Source organism: Doryrhamphus excisus, linkage group LG16 (assembly GCF_037039965.1).
Source record: "Doryrhamphus excisus strain RoL-2023G ecotype Guam linkage group LG16, RoL_Dexc_Guam_v1.1, whole genome shotgun sequence".
Classification (NCBI taxonomy): Eukaryota; Metazoa; Chordata; class Actinopteri; order Syngnathiformes; family Syngnathidae; genus Doryrhamphus; species Doryrhamphus excisus.
In genome coordinates, this window is record NC_136372.1 from 14,407,442 (window position 1) to 14,425,925 (window position 18,484).

At 44.3% G+C, this 18,484-nt stretch overlaps 1 protein-coding gene across 2 annotated transcripts in view; it reads right to left on the reverse strand.

Annotated features, from left to right (window-relative positions):
• The window catches only part of LOC131103174 (E3 ubiquitin-protein ligase rnf213-alpha), a 48,943-nt gene that overhangs the window by 8,976 nt on the left and 21,483 nt on the right, over positions 1-18,484 (reverse strand). The window contains exons 27-51 of one of the 2 annotated variants that reach the window (XM_078797059.1): positions 17,751-17,906; positions 14,089-17,670; positions 13,884-14,011; positions 12,740-12,859; positions 12,544-12,668; positions 11,298-11,420; positions 11,148-11,206; positions 10,010-10,172; positions 9,797-9,932; positions 9,526-9,711; positions 7,944-8,074; positions 7,703-7,860; positions 7,412-7,618; positions 7,150-7,337; positions 6,965-7,073; positions 5,864-5,964; positions 5,603-5,788; positions 5,381-5,529; positions 4,121-4,223; positions 3,922-4,036; positions 3,633-3,825; positions 3,359-3,555; positions 1,985-2,107; positions 1,794-1,904; positions 1,470-1,712 (exon numbers count right to left, since the gene is read on the reverse strand). In XM_078797059.1, coding sequence (XP_078653185.1) covers positions 1,470-1,712; positions 1,794-1,904; positions 1,985-2,107; positions 3,359-3,555; positions 3,633-3,825; positions 3,922-4,036; positions 4,121-4,223; positions 5,381-5,529; positions 5,603-5,788; positions 5,864-5,964; positions 6,965-7,073; positions 7,150-7,337; positions 7,412-7,618; positions 7,703-7,860; positions 7,944-8,074; positions 9,526-9,711; positions 9,797-9,932; positions 10,010-10,172; positions 11,148-11,206; positions 11,298-11,420; positions 12,544-12,668; positions 12,740-12,859; positions 13,884-14,011; positions 14,089-17,670; positions 17,751-17,906 — 7,092 coding nt within the window. Of the gene's footprint in view, positions 1-1,469; positions 1,713-1,793; positions 1,905-1,984; positions 2,108-3,358; positions 3,556-3,632; positions 3,826-3,921; positions 4,037-4,120; positions 4,224-5,380; positions 5,530-5,602; positions 5,789-5,863; positions 5,965-6,964; positions 7,074-7,149; positions 7,338-7,411; positions 7,619-7,702; positions 7,861-7,943; positions 8,075-9,525; positions 9,712-9,796; positions 9,933-10,009; positions 10,176-11,147; positions 11,207-11,297; positions 11,421-12,543; positions 12,669-12,739; positions 12,860-13,883; positions 14,012-14,088; positions 17,671-17,750; positions 17,907-18,484 lie in introns of both variants that reach the window. The other variant, XM_078797058.1, reaches the window with a different exon arrangement.

Genomic DNA, 18,484 nt, shown 5'->3' on the forward strand with positions numbered 1-18,484 from the left:
GAGGGGGGGGGGGGTATATTTGAAATATGAAAACACACACCAATATCCAGATAGTGTAAAATAGAATAGAATGAAAACAACATACATCACCGACTGTACACGGATGACCATTTGCACAGTCTAAAACATGAACATAAATATGATGTCATTTGATTTGCAGGTACTAAATTGATCTTAAAGAGTCACATGATTCCCAATCAGAGTGTTTTCTGTTACTTACAGTACCACCTCAAATCGGGGAGAGCTTGCATCGCTTCGGCTAACTTGTTTTGCGGCATGGTAGGCAAGAAGGCAGCCTAAAGTGAAAAACATAAAAAAAATAGCTGAATGATGTCATATATAATGTTGTTTACATCCATCGTCATGCTAATCTGCGCCGCAATCGTTTCGCCAGTAAGCACCAAGGCTCTTGAGTGTCAGTCGGTTGCTCGTCTTGCGATACCATAAATCGATTCTTCTCAGGACTAATGGCTGATTTTTATCGATACAGGAAGTTGCTACCGAGGCTGCAGCATCAGATACCCAGTTGCATCGAGTCATCGCTTTAGCGGTTATTGCTTACATTGTGTGCCAAATAATAATTGTATAATTGTAATTGCATGTTGGCGTCACAATCAGTGTGTTTGATTCTCCACTTTGACATCTCTGTGTTTTCCGGGTACTCCAGTTTCCTCCCACATTCCAAAAACATGCTAGGCTAGTCATTGGCGACTCCAAATTGTCCATAGGTATGAATGGGAGTGTGAATGGTTGTTTGTCTATATGTGCCCTGAGATTGGCTGGCCACCAGTCCAGGGTGTACCCCGCCTCTCACCTGAAGACAGCTGGGGTAGGCTTCAGCATACCCATGACCCTTGTGAGGATAAGCGGTAGAAAATGTGCACTTGGGGGGAGTGTACAACAATGAATCTCGCACACAATAAAACTAAAATAAAGTAAAATTATTCCAACAACATGCATGCTCGGTTAATTGGCGACTCCAAATTATCCATAGGTATGAATGTGAGTGTGAATGGTTGTTTGACTATATGTGCCCTGTGATTGGCTGGCCACCAGTCCAGGGTGTACCCCGCCTCTTGCCTGAAGACAGATGGGATAGGCTCCAGCATACCCATGACCATTGTGAGGATAAGCGGTAGAAAATGAATGAATGAATGTGCACTTGGGGAGGGGGGGCGTATAACAATGAATCTCGCACACAATAAAACTAAAATAAAGTAAAATTATTCCAACAACATGCATGCTAGGTTAATTGGCGACTCCAAATTGTCCATAGGTATGAATGTGAGTGTGAATGGTTGTTTGTCTATATGTGCCCTGTGATTGGCTGGCCACCAGTCCAGGGTGTACCCGGCTTCTCGACCGAAGTCAACTGGGATAAGCTCCAGCATACCCTCACGCCCCAATTGAGGATGATCAGCATAGAAAACGGATGGATGGCTGTACCATTAAGAAAGGTGATTTTTTACCTGCATGCTAAGAGGTGTCGTCGCCAGCTTCTGCAGAGGCGCTACGATGGTCTGGTCCGTGCAAAGCAAGACGGCAGCCAGGTGAACAGTCAGCGTCACAGACACATAATCGTCCCCTGTCATCCCGGGACTGACCGACAGCGGCCCGAGTCGGTTGGCCACCAGAGCCTCAGCAAAGACCTTGACCTGTGGGCTGGGAAGCACCTTGGAAGTCTTGATGAAATGTAGTAGTTTTTGGAAATCCTGGAAGTTGGGAAAAAGTAAAGCTTGATGCACGTTATGACTTGACTGAAAACTGCTTTTTACAATGTTTCGGGACCGTACCTCTGGCTTTGGGTGTAAACCGGCATTAGTGTTTCTGTAGAGGATGGTAACTTCTCTGTAGAGTGCTAAAAGCAGGTACACACTCATCCTGTTTGCTGACATTGTGCAGCCCTGCGAAAGGAACGCAAAAGCAAAAAGTTGACAGACACAAAACATCCCGACCCCCACTCCACCCACAAAAAAAGTGTTACCTGACAAATCTCATCGAGATCATCCATTCGTCCCTCTGCAATTGCCTTTGCACATGCATCTCTGATTGTCTTGTAGCTTTCTCCACACACGAGATAATGATCAACTGAGGTGGCTTCTTCACTCTGTACAAAGAATACTCAATCAAGTATCAAGCATCTAGGTAAGCCCCTCCCTTCCTTGCACTCATCCAACCAGAACTCAGCAAGGATGCATTCAAGGTCTTACAGAAAGTTGGATATTTTCAACCCTTTTCAAAAATGGCCATTTCCCCAATTCATTCATTCATTTTCTACCGCTTTTCCTCACGAGGGTCACGGGGGTGCTGGAGCCTATCCCAGCTGTCCTCGAGCGAGAGGCGGGTTACACCCTGGACTGGTGGCCAGCCAATCACAAGGCACATTTCGACAACCATTCACGCCCACATTCATACCTATGGACAATTTGGAGTCGCCAATTAACCTAGCATGTTTTTGGAATGTGGGAAGAAACCGGAGTACCCGGAGAAAACCCACACAGGCACGGGGAGAACATGCAAGCTCCACACAGAGATGGCCGAGGGTGGAATTGAACCCTAGCTGTGAGGTCTGCGCGCTAACCACTTGATCGCCGTGCCACCCTCATTGCTTTATAGTGTTTCTCAAATGGTGGGGTGGGGTACGGGGCTTTTTAATGCTGACCTACCAACATGTACACATTTATAGTATTCAACATGCAATTTGACTCCCAAATATGCTTATATTAATAATTATATATATAATTATATTCATTCAATCCTTTTCTACCACACCGTGCTGGAGCCTATCCCAGCTGTCTTCGGGCGAGAGGCGGGGTACACCCTGGACTGGTGGTACCGGTACTCCGGTTTCCTCCCACATTCCAAAAACATGCTAGGTTAATTAGCGACTCCAAATTGTCCATAGGTATGAATGTGAGTGTGAATGGTTGTTTGTCTATATGTGCCCTATGATTGGCTGGCCACCAGTCCAGGGTGTACCCCGCCTCTCGCCCGAAGACAGCTGGGATAGGCTCCAGCACACCCCCGCGACCCTCGTGAGGATAAACGATAGAAAATGATTGAATGAATATAATTATTAATATAAGCATATTCGGGAGTCAAATTGCATGTTGAATACTATAAATGTGTACATGTTGGTAGGTCAGCATTAAAAAGCCCCGTGCCCCACCCCACTATTTGAGAAACACTATAAAGCAATGAGGCAAAATTGCATGTAATATTGGATACTACCAGAGGAGGTGCTGTTTATCTACATCCAAACATCAGTCCACATCATTGAAAATAACAATGCATTCACTTTTTTCTTGTTTTTGAAGGGCCATCACTAATTAATAATGCAGTAAATAACGTATCAAACCTGTTGCAGCACTTCTTCAGGATAGAGCCAGTGCATGTTCTCCATTTTGAGACGATTCATGGCAAACTCCACTCCGTGTTGGCTGCAAATCTTACGAATCAAGTAGACACGATACCAGTTGTTCCCGCTGTTGGTGCACAACCTGACCACCCCCTCCATGAAGTCATCGTTTTTACTCTCACCCCCGCCCTGGGGTTCTGGGATAACACATAAGTATGGTGAATCACGCAACATGCGAAAATTGTCCGGTTTGTCCTTATCGAGAACTACTCACTAGCACCAATGATGGCCGCTGCCACATCCAAGTCCATTCGGACTCTTGCTAGCTGCTGTAGATTCTCCACTGTAGCCCTTTCAGCCGACATATGATGTGACAGAAGAAACTCTCTCAGGAAGTCACTTTCATGCCGCAAACACGCCCGTCTGTCCGTATCGGAACGGAACTCAAATCTCTCAAACATGGAATCCTAAAAACAAGAACAGAGCATTTATAAACAAATCCAACAATCAAACAGACAAACCGCATCCTGATAATAAAATAAAGTGTAAAAGATGCACGCTACCTGCATGCAGTTCATGTACAGACAGTAGAGTTTGGTTTTGTCCTTCTCCTCTAAAATGTTGCAGTGCTCGACAGCCAGCAGGTGTTCCTGAAGGTGTTCTTTCACTTCATCGAAACTGTAAATTCATAGCACAATAAGGAACGCTGCTAACACGACTGATGAATTAAATAATGTGATGCTCACCACCCTGACACCTCACCTGTACTTCAGCAGGAGTTTGAGCACCACCGAGCGAACTACAGGGTTTTTATCCACCGAGTCATCAAACGGAGAAAGCACCTTGGTCTGGATTTGTTGATCAGCTGGGGAGATACGAACATTTAGAACAACCGTGGGAATTAAATGTAAAGTACGTGTGTATATGGGATGGGCATTGTAACAGAGGAGTGGTGGTGGTGGTGTTTTTGGCGACAACTAGTGGTCGTAATAGTTCATAACCTTATATTTCATTCATTCATTCATTCATTTTCAACCGCTTTTTCCTCACAAGGGTCGCGGGGGTGCTGGAGCCTATCCCAGCTGTCTTCAGACAAGAGGCGGGGTACACCCTGGACTGGTGGCCAGCCAATCACAGGGCACATATAGACAAACAACCATTCACACTCACATTCATACCTATGGACAATTTGGAGTCGCCAATTAACCTAGCATGTTTTTGGAATGTGGGAGGAAACCGGAGTACCCGGAAAAAATCCACGCATGCACGGGGAGAACATGCAAACTCCTCAAAGAGATGGCCGAGGGTGGAATTGAACGTGGGTCTCCTCACTACGTGGCCTGTGCGGTAACCACTCGACCACCATGCAGCCTCATTGGAATTAATTATTCATTCATTCATTCATTTTCTACCGCTTTTCCTCACGAGGGTCGCGGGGGTGCTGGAGCCTATCCCAGCTGTCTTCAGGCGAGAGGCGGGGTACACCCTGGACTGGTGGCCAGCCAATCACAGGGCACATATAGACAAACAACCATTCACACTCACATTCATACCTATGGACAATTTGGAGTCGCCAATTAACCTAGCATGTTTTTGGAATGTGGGAGGAAACCGGAGTACCCGGAGATGGCTGACGGTGGAATTGAACTCGGGGCTCCTAGCTGCGTGGCCTGCGTGGTAACCACTCGTCCGCTGTGCAGCCTCATTGGAATTATTCATTCATTCATTCATTTTCTACCGCTTTTTCCTCACGAGGGTCGCGGGGGGTGCTGGAGCCTATCCCAGCTGTCTTCGGGCGAAGACCCTGGACTGGTCGCCAGCCAATCACAGGGCACATATAGACAAACAACCATTCCCATTGGAATTAATTATTACAAATTATGAGAGCTATTTTTAACGTAATGGGATTAAATGGTATGATGTCATAATTCCTCATATCGTCCGATCCAATCAATGTAGGCAATGTAGCTAAATGCCCATCCCTCGTATGTATGTACGTATTGAAGCCAGTAAGTTTCCCACCGCTGGTTTGCACCATGAGAAAAGACAGCAAGTGGCCAATGACAGCCGGACACGGAGGGGCGTTGTCCTTGAAGCACACAAGAGACACTAAATCGATGAAGAAAGCGTTGCACTGATTCCTGAATGACACGTGTTGGTCAATTCGAATCCTGCACAAAAACAACAAGTGACAGCAACAATGATAATACATTTCGACGTTAAATATATTACACTGCAACCTACCATAAGTCCTCAGAGGGAACCACTGCAAAGTCGTCAGCGACTGACTGATTACAGTGAGGACAGTACATCTGACATGGAACCAACCACGATTTAATGCATGAGCCACAGAACATGTGCTGGCATGGCAGACAGACTGGATGATGCGGGTCGCTGTGGCACAGCAAGCACCAAGGAAGCGACTCAAACCTGGATGGAAAATAAATGACAACAAAACCTCAGTTATCGAGGGGAAATTAGGTGGCAAAATCATCAAAAATGTACCTGAAGATCCTTTGAACAGCTTCATTTTTGCATTTTTTCAGCAAGTCGATCACCGCCTCAAACGTGTGCTGTGTTTTCAGGTCAGAATTATTTGCCAGAATCTGAGAGAGAAAAGCTCATTAATTCATTCATTTTTTTACCGCTTATCGTCAAGAGGGTTGCGAGGTTGCTGGAGCCTATCCCAGCTGTCTTTGGACGAGAGGCGGGGTACACCCTGGACTGGTGGCCAGCCAATCACAGGGCACATATAGACAAACAACCATTCACACTCACATTCATACCTATGGACAATTTGGAGTTGCCAATTAACCTAGCATGCATGTTGTTGGAATAATTTTACTTTATTTTAGTTTTATTGTGTGCGAGATCCATTGTTGTACATTCATTCATTTTCTACTGCTTATCCTCACCAGGGTCATGGGTATGCTGGAGCCTATCCCAGCTATCTTAGGGGTGAGAGGCGGGGTACATCCTAGACTTTTCGCCAGCCAATCACAGGGCACATATAGACAAACAACCATTCACACTCACATTCGTACCTATGGACAATTTGGAGTCGCAAATTAACCTAGCATGTTTTTGGAATGTGGGAGGACACCGGAGTACCCGCAGAAAACCCAGAGATGGCAGAGGGTGGAATTGAACTCGGGTCTCCTAGCTGTGAGGCCTGCGCGCTAACCACTCAACTACTGTGCTGCCTGGTTTAAGATAAATTCACTAATTCATTCATTTTCTACCGCTTATCCTCACCATGGCCGTGGGGTCGCTGGAGCCTATCCCAGCTGTCTTCGGGCGAGAGGCGGGGTACACCCCGGACTGGTGGTCAGCCAATCACAGGGCACATATAGACAAACAACCATTCACACTCACATTCATACCTATGGACAATTTGGAGTCGCCAATTAACCTAGCATGTTTTTGGAATGTGGGAGGAAAACGGAGAACATGCAAACTCCACACAGAGATGTCCGAGGGTGGAATTGATCTCGGGTCTACTAGCAGTGAGGTCTGCGTGCTAACCACTAGATCGCTGTGCAGCCCAGCTCATTAATTTTGTCCACTAAAATGAGTTCTCCACTGCGGGGAAAAAACATCTCTAACCTGATCGAGCAATCGCAAGTATTGTAGAATTAAAGGCGTCATTTCACTCTCCACTGCCCCAAAGTGCTCCATGAATAAGGACACAGAAAATATCCGATTCCAGACATTTCTGAGAACGAGAAAGGAAACAAGTTATTTGGATCTTTATACTGTTAAAAACCTTGCGTCGTTTCATTTTGGCTTACTGAACCGTGCAGACAACGGTTTTGCTCCTCTCTTGATAACTTCTCACACCGTCTTCAGAGCAGACCAGCTCAATTGGGACCTTCAGTTTCTTCACTCGTCTGAGCCAGGCTTGTTTTTCTGCAAGTGTCACCAAGTGTCTCGGTTCCAGGTACTCCAGGCATGCAAGAGCAGCATACACATCAAGCACCTTGGATACAAGAAATAACATAAATGTAAAAAACCGGCAGAGGGGAACATTTTTTTTTTTATTTGTACCCTTACCAGTTCAACTCCATTGCTGAGATGAGAACTCTTCAAAAGGTCATCAGTCACTTGAGGTTCAAGACAGACAATTCTAGAGAGGTTCTGCAGTCGATTCTTGAACCGATGATATGCAGCGTGAACCCACGGGAGCGATGGAACTGCATCCGTGGCAGGGAACTGTGAGCGCAGCTCGTTGATGCAGCTGTTTAATGCACCACACAGGAGCTAAAAAAAAAAAAGCAATTGAATGTGAATAAATGCTCCCACACATATACTATTTCGAAACATTTGTGTTACAAATAAACTAACCTCGACTTCTTTCTGACAAGTCACATTCATTGTCAAGGAGACAAAATCCTGAAGGTAACGTTGGAAAAACTCTAACTGCATCTCTGGGCTGGCTTTGGCGATGTGTTGCCCCAGTGGTGTCATTAAAAAGAATTCATTAAATCCTTGTTGAGTGTGACCTAACATGATTAAAAAAAAACATAAAATGTCAGGGAAATAGGAGTGCTAATCTGGCTTTGTAACGGTACCAGCAGGTCATTACCTTCATTTTGAAGCGAATGAACCCAGAGCTCCTCTAAGTAGTCCTTGATCCTCCAGCTGAAAGGCATCCTCAAGCTCAGATCCCCGCCTTTGGTCAAGTTGTTTCGTACAAGAATTGTTGTCATCTCTGAGCTGTTTGGGGGGGAAACGGTCAAAACAAACAAAAAAAATAACAATGTGGACATTGAAATGGTGAACGAAAATAAATTTCTGGGATCACAATAGATATAAGAAATATGAGCTGGAAACCTCATATAACAAATATACAACATAAGGTAGCCAGAAATATTTCAGAATTGAACAAAGCAAAACTTGTTCTCAATCAGAAATCACTCCACACTCTTTATTGCTCTGTAGTTCTACCATATCTTACTTATTGTGTGAAATATGGGTTAATAACTATAAAAGCAATCTTCACTCGCTAAATGTACTGCAAAAAAGACCAGTAAGGATAATTCATAATGCCGCCTACAGAGAACATACTAACTCCTTATTTCTAAAATCACAAATACTTGAACTTGTTGATAGAGTTCATCTTCAAACAGCTAAAATAATGCATAAGGCTAAAAATAACCAATTAGCTAAAAATGTCATCCAATACTTCTCTACAAGAGAGGAGAAATATGATCTCAGGGAAGAACTACATTTGAAACACTTATATGCTAGGACTACGTTAAAAAGCCATAGCATTTCAGTATGTGGAATCAAACTATGGAATGGATTGAGTAAGGAACTCAAACAATGCACAACGATGAGCCAATTCAAGAAACAATACAAGCAGTTGATGTTTGCTAAATACAAGGATGAAGAGTCTTGAACCAGTCATGATGTGCTATATATATCACTATATTGACACTTACTATGGTACCCATTATGTCATTGGATGGTCATATCACTTTGTACTTCGGTAGGAGGTGCATTATAAAAAAAACAAAAACAAAAAACTTAAACTGTATTATGGAAAGCAGGAAGTGAACAAATGTAACAGTTACTGATTGTAAAAGTACCAGATGGAGGGGTAGGATATAATAAGCTTTGCTTCTTCCTACTCCTTTTGGACATGTGGAACTGTGAACTGATTATGTGATGCACTCAATTGTAATCTGATGTATGTTCAAATGAAATTAAACCATTACCATTACCAACAATCATACCATATTTCTGCAAATAGAGTTCAGGCCCATTTATTTACCTATTTTATAATTCATGCAGAGTGATACAGGAGTTTAAAAATGACTACCATGAAGAAATGCAGAGAAATTTCAGGAACTGAAGCAGACTGTTGACAGCTAATATAAGGGGTAGCTCTTCGGAACCTCCAAACCGGAAATCCTCTTCCGTCTGGTCGAAGCACCACAGTAATATCTTTAAAGTGCTAATGTCAGCAAAATAACAACATGAAAGTACTCCAGTACTTCATAATATTTATCATTCTGCTGTCATCCGCCATTAAACCACTACAAAAAAAGGTAATTCCAGTTCCAAATAGTTTTACTAGATCACTATTTACTGTATTTACTGTTTGGAATGAAACACCGCCCCCCCTTTTATGCAAAGTACAAACAGTGCCCCCATCCACTTACTTGAGTCTCGGCTGCGGAATTTCCAGCAAATTGTCATCGCCAAAAATATCTATCCAAAGCCTCTTCACGGAAACACTGCAGTCTCGATCCATTAAGATGTCCAGGTTGCGGTCGGTGTCGATGACTGAAATCAGCTGAGCCAAATTTGGGACGACCACCGCCTGAATGCTTTTCCATAAAGTGCGCCTGTAACGCCACCCCCCCACCCCCAAAATGGTGAATGCATCAACAACAAACAGAAATGTTGCATTGAGAGGGAGGCACCACTCACCTGAATGTACCTCCTTCCTGTAAGGCGTCGGTATTAGAAGCCACCTTGACGACCCAGTTGCCAGTCGCGGATGTGAAAGCGGTGGCGCTGGCTAGCATTGAGTGAAGACGCGTCTTTACAATTTGGAGGAAGTCACCTGGTAAAAGTGGGGAAGCGTGCTGGGCGCCGATGGAATCCGAGGTTAAATAGCGAAGACAAACTGGTGGATACTACCTGTTGCTCCGTCACTGTCACTGAGAAGCTTCAGGAGGGTGTCAACTCTTTGAGTGCTGCGGAAACCGCTTTCTTCCCTGTCCCTGAGCATGCCTACTGCACTCTGCACACAGCTACACACCAGCGCTGTTGTGTCCATGACCAAAGTCGTGTCATCTTCGCACTGCTGCATGAGGAGATCACAGTAAAGAAAAAGGTACATCAATTCTAAACTTGATTTTAACATGGCAAAGATCAGAACAACTGCTGATTTGGTTGTATATAGCCTAGCAAAACATGCATTGGTGTTCAAAGTGTGGCACAGGAGTCATTAGCCACGTTTACATGGACCTAAATATTCCAATTCCATTCGGGTTATTTGCTCAAAATGGAAAGAATCTGAAATCCGAAAGAAAAGTGCCAATGCGAATGAATATATGTCTTGGGGCGGCACGGCGGTTGAGTGGTTAGCGCGCAGACCTCACAGCTAGGAGACCAGGATTCAATTCCACCCTCGGCCATCTCTGTGTGGAGTTTGCATGTTCTCCCCGTGCATGCGTGGGTTTTCTCCGGTTTCCTCCCACATTCCAAAAACATGCTAGGTTAATTAGCGACTCCAAATTGTCCATAGGTATGAATGTGAGTGTGAATGGTTGTTTGTCTATATGTGCCCTGTGATTGGCTGGCCATCAGTTCAGGGTGTACCTCGCCTCTGAAGATAGCTGGGATAGGCTCCAGCATACCCATGACCCTTGTGAGGATAAGCAGTAGAAAATGAATGAATGAATGAATGAATGTGCACTTGGGGGGGGGCATACAACAATGAATCTCACACACAATAAAACTAAAATAAAGTAAAATTATTCCAACAACATGCATGTTAGGTTAATTGGCGACTCCAAATTGTCCATAGGTATGAATGTGAGTGTGAATGGTTGTTTGTCTATAAGTGCCCTGTGATTGGCTGGCCAAAAGTCCAGGTGGCCCAAAGACAGCTGGGATAGGCTCCAGCACCCCCGCGACCCTCGTGAAGAAAAGCGGTAGAAAATGAATGAATGAATGAATGAATGAATAAGTCTTTGCTAACAAATGAGTCCATGTTAAAATTTCATCTCGTGAGACCCCCCCGACCCAAAAAAAATAAGCGGTGCATACTCACATTCTCTCTTGATTCTTCTTCCTCCACGTAAGCTTCATCCACATCCCCCAACTTCTCATCTAATAAAAGTATTTCATTGGTTTCAGTTTCGTAACACAAAAGATAGATTTGATTAATTTTCTATTAAAATAAAAAAAAGTAACCACTAACCTTCAGGTGACCTCAACTTTGTTGCAAAAACTTGAGCGATGGTAATGTTTTGCAACGTCTTCATGTCTGACACCATTTGTTTTGACTGACGGAGGTCATCGATGTGCACCGAAGTCCAGTGGCCTGAAAATATTAAATATTCAATATTCATTTTCTACCGCTTTTTCCTGCTGGAGCCTATCCCAGCTGTCTTCAAGTGAGAGGCGGGGTACACCCTGGACTGGTGGCCAGCCAATCACAGGGCACATATAGACAAACAACCATTCACACTCACATTCATACCTATGGACAATTTGGAGTCGCCAATTAACCTGGCATGTTTTTGGAACGTGGGAGGAAATCGGAGTACCCGGAGAAAACCCAGAGATGGCCAAGGGTGGAATTGAACTCGGGTCTCCTAGCTGTGAGGCCTGCGCGCTAACCACTCGAGTCACCAACCACCTGGTTGGTCTTTTCTCATTATGTTTTTCTCTTCAAATTTGGACATTATTCTTGTAAGATTACCGACAACTTTTTCCATTTTGGCTTTTGTTATTGGTGTTTTTCTTGGTAAACAACATTTTTTAAATGTGCCACGATAAAATAAAAAAAAAAAAAAACATTTGTGAGCCGCAAACGGCCCCTGGACTGCACTTTGAACACCCCCTGCCCTTAATGGACCAAATCAATATGAAGAAAACACGAACAGTTAAAAAAAAAAACCACGCATGCACAAGGAGAACATGCAAACTCCACACAGAGATGGCCGAGAGTGGAATTGAACCCTGGTCTCCTAGCTGTGAGTCGTGCACGCTACCAACTCGTCCGCCGTGCAGCCTGGTTGGTGTTTTCTCATTATGTTTTTCTCTTCAAATTTGGACGTTATTCTTGTAAGATTACTGATGACTTTTTAAACAACATTTTTAAAATGTGCCACGATAAAATAAAAAAATAAAAAAAACATTTGTGAGATGCAAACGGCCCCCGGACTGCCCTTTGCAACACCCCCTGCATTTAATAGACCAAATCAATATGAAGAAAACACCAACAGTTCAAAAACACAAACACAAAAAAACCCACGCATGCACAAGGAGAACATGCAAACTCCACACAGAGATGGCCGAGAGTGGAATTGAACCCTGGTCTCCTAGCTGTGAGGCCTGCACGCTACCCACTCGACCATCATGCTGGGCAGTCATGAGACCGTAAATGTGTCCCGTCAGTTGACTGGATAAGCAAGGAAAAGCACAACTTATATCCATCATACCGCCATGAAATCCAACATAAGAAGTCCCTCCTTCAATCCTTCGCAGCCTGGTGATGAAGTAGATGAACACCCTGTAGCCTAAATTCTCCTGGGTCAGCTTGTTGATTTCATTCATGGATGAAAACCTGCAACGGGGCAGTAAAGCTTGGTATTAATATATCGTTTTTAATGCATGCCAGAAGTGTTGCATTCTTACTTTGCAGATGCAATGAGATTGGCACCATGAGGTATCTCTGCAAATTCACTCTGAATGATGATGACGACTTTGTTGCAGGCTTCACCACAGCTGCTTCGCTTGTCGACAGTGAGAACATTTCTACAAGAAAACAGCATTGGACTAGCAACATATTCTCAAGATTCACAGACTTCCGAATCATTCATCAAATGATGAAAACACTTTGAGATAGGTTGGGCCTCTCCAAACATCAGCAGAATTTAACATATCTAGTATGGTAATGGTAATGGTTTGATTTCATTTGAACATGCATCAGATTACAATTGAATGCATCCCATAATCAGATCATAGTTCCACATGTCCAAAAGGAGTAGGAAGAAGCAAAGCTTATTAAATCCTACCCCTCCATCTGGTACTTTTACAATCAGTAACATCAGTTACATTTGTTCACTTCCTGCTTTCCATAATACAGTTTAAGGTCTTTGTGTGTTTTTTTTAAATAATGTACCTCGTACCGAAGTACGAGGTGATATGAGCATCCAATGACATAATGTGTACCATAGTAAGTGTCAATATAGTGATATATATAGCACATCATGACTGGTTCAAGACTCTTCATCCTTGTATTTAGCAAACATCAACTGCTTGTATTGTTTCTTGCATTGGCTCATCGTTGTGCATTGTTTGAGTTCCTTACTCAATCCATTCCATAGTTTGATTCCACATACTGAAATGCTATGGCTTTTTAACGTAGTCCTAGCATAGAAGTGTTTCAAATGTAGTTCTTCCCTGAGATCATATTTCTCCTCTCTTGTAGAGAAGTATTGGATGACATTTTTAGCTAATTGGTTATTTTTAGCCTTATGTATTATTTTAGCTGTTTGAAGATGAACTATATCAGTAAGTTTAAGTATTTGTGATTTTAGAAATAAGGAGTTAGTATGTTCTCTGTAGGCGGCATTATGAATTATCCTTACTGACCTTTTTTGCAGTACATTTAGCGAGTGAAGATTGCTTTTATAGTTATTAGCCCATATTTCCACGCAATAAGTAAGATAGTATGCTGGGTTCGCCGTGTGCAAACATCCAACAGTGATCAACTGTGATAAAGACCCACTAGGAAAATGTAAAGAAATCATTACTGTATGTATTTTAATCGACAAACCTGATTTTCTTCAGGAAGGATTGCTCTGTGTCAAACTGCTGGAGCGACAGAAGCTCAACGACACTTTGGGACATTTCTTCCAATGGCTTCAAGTCGGATGCAGTGAGAAGTCTGGAGAACGTTGTAACCTGCGCGTTCCGAAAGCGATTAGTCGATGAGTTATGAGTTGTGTGACCCGTGTGATTTATCACTTTGTGAACATTACCTCTGCGAAGGTGGAAAAGCGATGGACTTCCTGTCTTGTGTGGGTAGATACGAAGTCAGCCAGGCAGCTGTTCTTTAGCTTTTCAAAGTAGACCTGTGCGAGATCTTTCGTCTCCACTTTGGGGAGATCTGTGCAGTCCAAGCGCACCACTGAATCCGGTGTGGCACACCTGAGCAGTACGAGTTTAGCCTCGTTGAGAACTTTGTATTTATCCTGTGATATTTCCAAATTGTCCTTATGCGTCTCCATCACTTGATGAGTCACAGAAGCACACGTGTCCGAATGGTAGCCAATGAAGACGTCCGATGGAAGGTACGCGAAATGATAACCTCTGACAGTCACAAAGGACCTGACCCATTTCTCCAACTCCTCCACCATCCTCTTCTGTTCTGGTTTCAGAACAGTGTGGATGTCCAGGTAGTGTTTCTCCAGCCGATTGATGAGCGGAATCGGGAACTGCTTGTAGACCACCTCTCGTTCCTCAATGACAATAAGCCGGAAGTCTTTGTGAACTCGACATTTGACACGGTGGGTTCCAAGTCCAAGGTCCACATATTTCTGTCCTCCCAAGTAGACATAATATTGGTTGAGGGCATCATAGAGACTTTCGTAGAGGTTCTGCAAGTTCAGAAGCACAATCGTTTGACCTGTTTCCATGCAGATCTTTACTCTGTTGATGTTACGGCAGATTTGAGTGTATTCCTGGTCTTTTGGGAAGCTGGATCCGAAGATTATTTCCGGCTGCCCACACTCTGAAAAGAAGGTCTGTTGCAAGATCTGAAGCGCCGCGTAATTTTTTGTAAGCACCAGCAAGTAACGACATTCTTCCTCTTCAACTGCCCGAATGTTCTCTCTCACAAACTCAATAGCGTTGATGTTCTCCAGGTTATACGCGATCGGACGATTTCTGGTAAAGACAGACACCGCGTCCACTTGGTTTTTGCCGCTAAAATTTCTCAAGACTGCCTTGACGACCTCCTCGTCGGTCGGTTCTCGTTGTGTTGTTTTGGCTACGGCGTAAATCATCTTAATCAAGCTGTAATAGTCTCGTAGGCCGAAAAATCCTTTGCCGTGTTCATCACAGATTTTCAAGTAGGCGCTTGCAAAAGGGCGGAACAATTGCGTCACCTTTTCCAAAACCATGACATCAGAAGAGCAAATTCCTTTTGCGCTCTCGATCAATTCGCACTCATCAGGGTCGCCTCGAGACACAAATATGCCTCTGTTCATTTTTGCGGGGTCTAAGGCCCAGTTGGAAATGCCAATGAAGCCGACCTTTTTGTGCGGCAGCGGCTTATCATCAATGCATCCTTCTTCCAGCAGCGGGTGAAGGATTTTAAGAGGCATCTTGGGCGAGTCCTCGGCTAGCCCGATCTCATCCAGAACAACGACTGACACGTATTCATTAAGATTCTTCCCTTCCTGAAAACGTCCGCATTGTCTGAATGTCTTAATGATAGCTTCCGGTGTGGAGTGAGGGCTACACTGGAATGAAACCAAATGGATTTGCTTGAGCCTTTTGAAGAGATCGGATCGTGCGGCTTGACCCTGCATCGCATCTGCCACCAGTGTTTTGGACAGAGATTTTGAACTTCCGGGTTTCCCGACTAAGAAAAGAGGAATCCTAAGCTCAATGCAAAGAACCATCATGAAAACATTCTCTTTGAGCGCACCGTTTCTCGCAATGGTGTCAGCCATCGGTACATCACCGAGGAGTAAATCCTGCATCATGGTGATGTCTTGTTTTATTTTTTCTGGCCTGTAGCTTGTCGGTAGGCTTTTGCTAACGCTTTGTCTGTATTCATCCTTGTGTTCGAGGCAGGCATGGTAGCACACTCCTAAGGCCATGACTAGAGACCAGAGTATAGGATCTTGTTCTTCTTTGTCCCACTTTTGATTATGAAGCTTTGCAAAAAAATCAGCATGGTTGTCATAGAACCAAACAAAAGCCTGCATGCAACGTTCCACATCTCTCAGGCTGACAAAGCTACATTCATCTTTCCTCGCTCGCATGTACTTCTGCGAGGCGGATAGCGCCCGAGTAATACATGTGAAGTATTTCTGAGTGATGTTTCTCTGTTCCGCTACTCTCTTCACGATCTGCTCAATGTATACTTCTTCTGTGTGATCATTTAGCTGTCCAAAATCCCATACAAGAGGAATCATGCTCGGTGGTAGAGCTTGAACTCTGTAGACCAACTGGCGGAGAGGTATAGACCCGAGCTTTTCATCAGTTTCCTCAGCCCGGACTCTGTACCCAAGACCGGCCGATTCCAACCTCTTGATCATCTCATCGGTGTGCTTACGGTAAGGGTTGCACGCTGCAATGATCTTTAGTCCGGTACCACGTTGCAAACGCTGTCCTTCGACCGTCTTGTCACAGAGTACCTCCTTGATACTGCTAATGTCCTCCGTGGTGTTAGCCTCATCGAAGAAAAGAACAGAGTCCAATCCGTGTTGTTGTTTGTTGACCGAAGCCATGCATTCCGCTTCTCTCACTTTGGTGTAAATCATTCTGGATGTTGTCCCTCCGTGTACTTTGACCAGTTTCATGTTCTCGGCATCGGTGTCCCTCCTTTGCAACTCACAAAGATATTTAATGAGCCTCGTTTTACCGCATCCAGTCTCTCCCATGATGATGACAGGGATGCCACATCTGAAACGCATGTGGATTGCCAGAATCTTCAGAATGTTATCAGTTGTGAGCTCATATGTTTCATCCGGATCGAGAGGCTTCCGGATTCCGAGAACATTGCAGATTCTTTGTATTTTCTTACTTCTGGGTAGGTTGTCAAAGTCCGTGTTGAAAGGAACTCCCTGAAGTTTAAGTCCTTGAAACAATGCCAGCGACATGACGTTTTCTTTAATGACCCTTCCGGATCTGTGATCGATAGCATCCAATGACTTCTGTGCATTGAGTTGCAGATGGAAACCAATGAAGGTCATGGATATATGGTCGTCATTAAAGAAGATGTAAGGGTGTGGTTTTGTTTCCCATCTCTTTCTGATTGAGAAGGGGGCAATATCTTCATCCGGGGAATCGGTTAGGTCCGCTTGTACCCTACCGGCACTCTGGTCGGAGATCCTGAGTGATGGAGTGGCAAAATCCTTTGCCATGAGAATCATAAAATCCACTACAAATGTTTTGAAGCCCGTAAGGACATCACCGGTTAAATCGGCATCACAGAAATGTGACGACTCACAGTCTGCCAGCTGCATATTGAGAAAGTACGAAAAATTTCTTAGTTCTGCCCAGGATGGGTCGTTTATGCCACAGTACATGAGAAGCATCTGAAGACATTCCCCATGTGACCCTTCAGCATCCCTGTGACGGACTTTGTTGGGCTCAATGATGATCGTGTACCTGAACGTGTCAAGATTTGTGCGTTTGTAAAACCGTGTGAGATACTGGTACGGTCGCTGGAAGGCTACACTCCTGAACACTTTGTCATCCATTAATGGGTCGTCGCCGCTCACATTAGAGCCTTCCTGCTGATTCGTTTCGAGTGTCAGAACCTCTTTAGGGGGTCGGCAGAAAATCTTTGGGAACACATCAGGGAATGCACTCTTTGGGGTTTTCATCTAAGCAGATAAAGAAGAAAAACCTGGGGTAAGCAAACGGGTGTAATTAGATCATCATGAAAGGTCTCATAAATCCTTACCTGACCTGAAGCATTTCTGTTTTGCTTGACGGTTTGTTCCAAGAACTCCATGACATACAAATGCCTGTCACTGCACTTCCACATGTTTCCCTCAGAGTCCATTAGATAACGCAGAATCAGCAACTTGAAAAGAAACTCATGGATTCCCTTCTGTACCTTTTAAAACAGAAATAAAAACGTTCAAAATGCAAACTTCAAAATCAAACATTTGATGACCAGATTACATTCTTACATCCTTACAAGGATCGCGGGGGGGGGGGGGGTGCTGGAGCCTATCCCAGCTGTCTTCAAGCGAGAGGCGTTGTACACCCTGGACTGGTGGCCAGCCAATCACAGGGCACATATAGACAAACAACCATTCACACTCACATTCATACCTATAGACAATTTGGAGTCGCCAATTAACCTAGCATGTTTTTGGAATGTGGGAGGGAACCGGAGTACCCGGAGAAAACGCACGCATGCACGGGGAGAACATGCAAACTCCACACAGAGATGGCCGAGGGTGGAATTGAACTTGGGTGGCCAAGCTATGATGCCTGCATGCTAAACACTCATCCGCTGTGCAGCCACTAATAATATTCATTCATTCATTCATTCATTTTCTACCGCTTTTCCTCACAAGGGTCGCGGGGGTGCTGGAGCCTATCCCAGCTGTCTTCAAGCGAGAGGCGGGGTACTTGGACTGGTGCCCTGATGGCCAGCCAATCACAGGGCAGATATAGACAAACAAC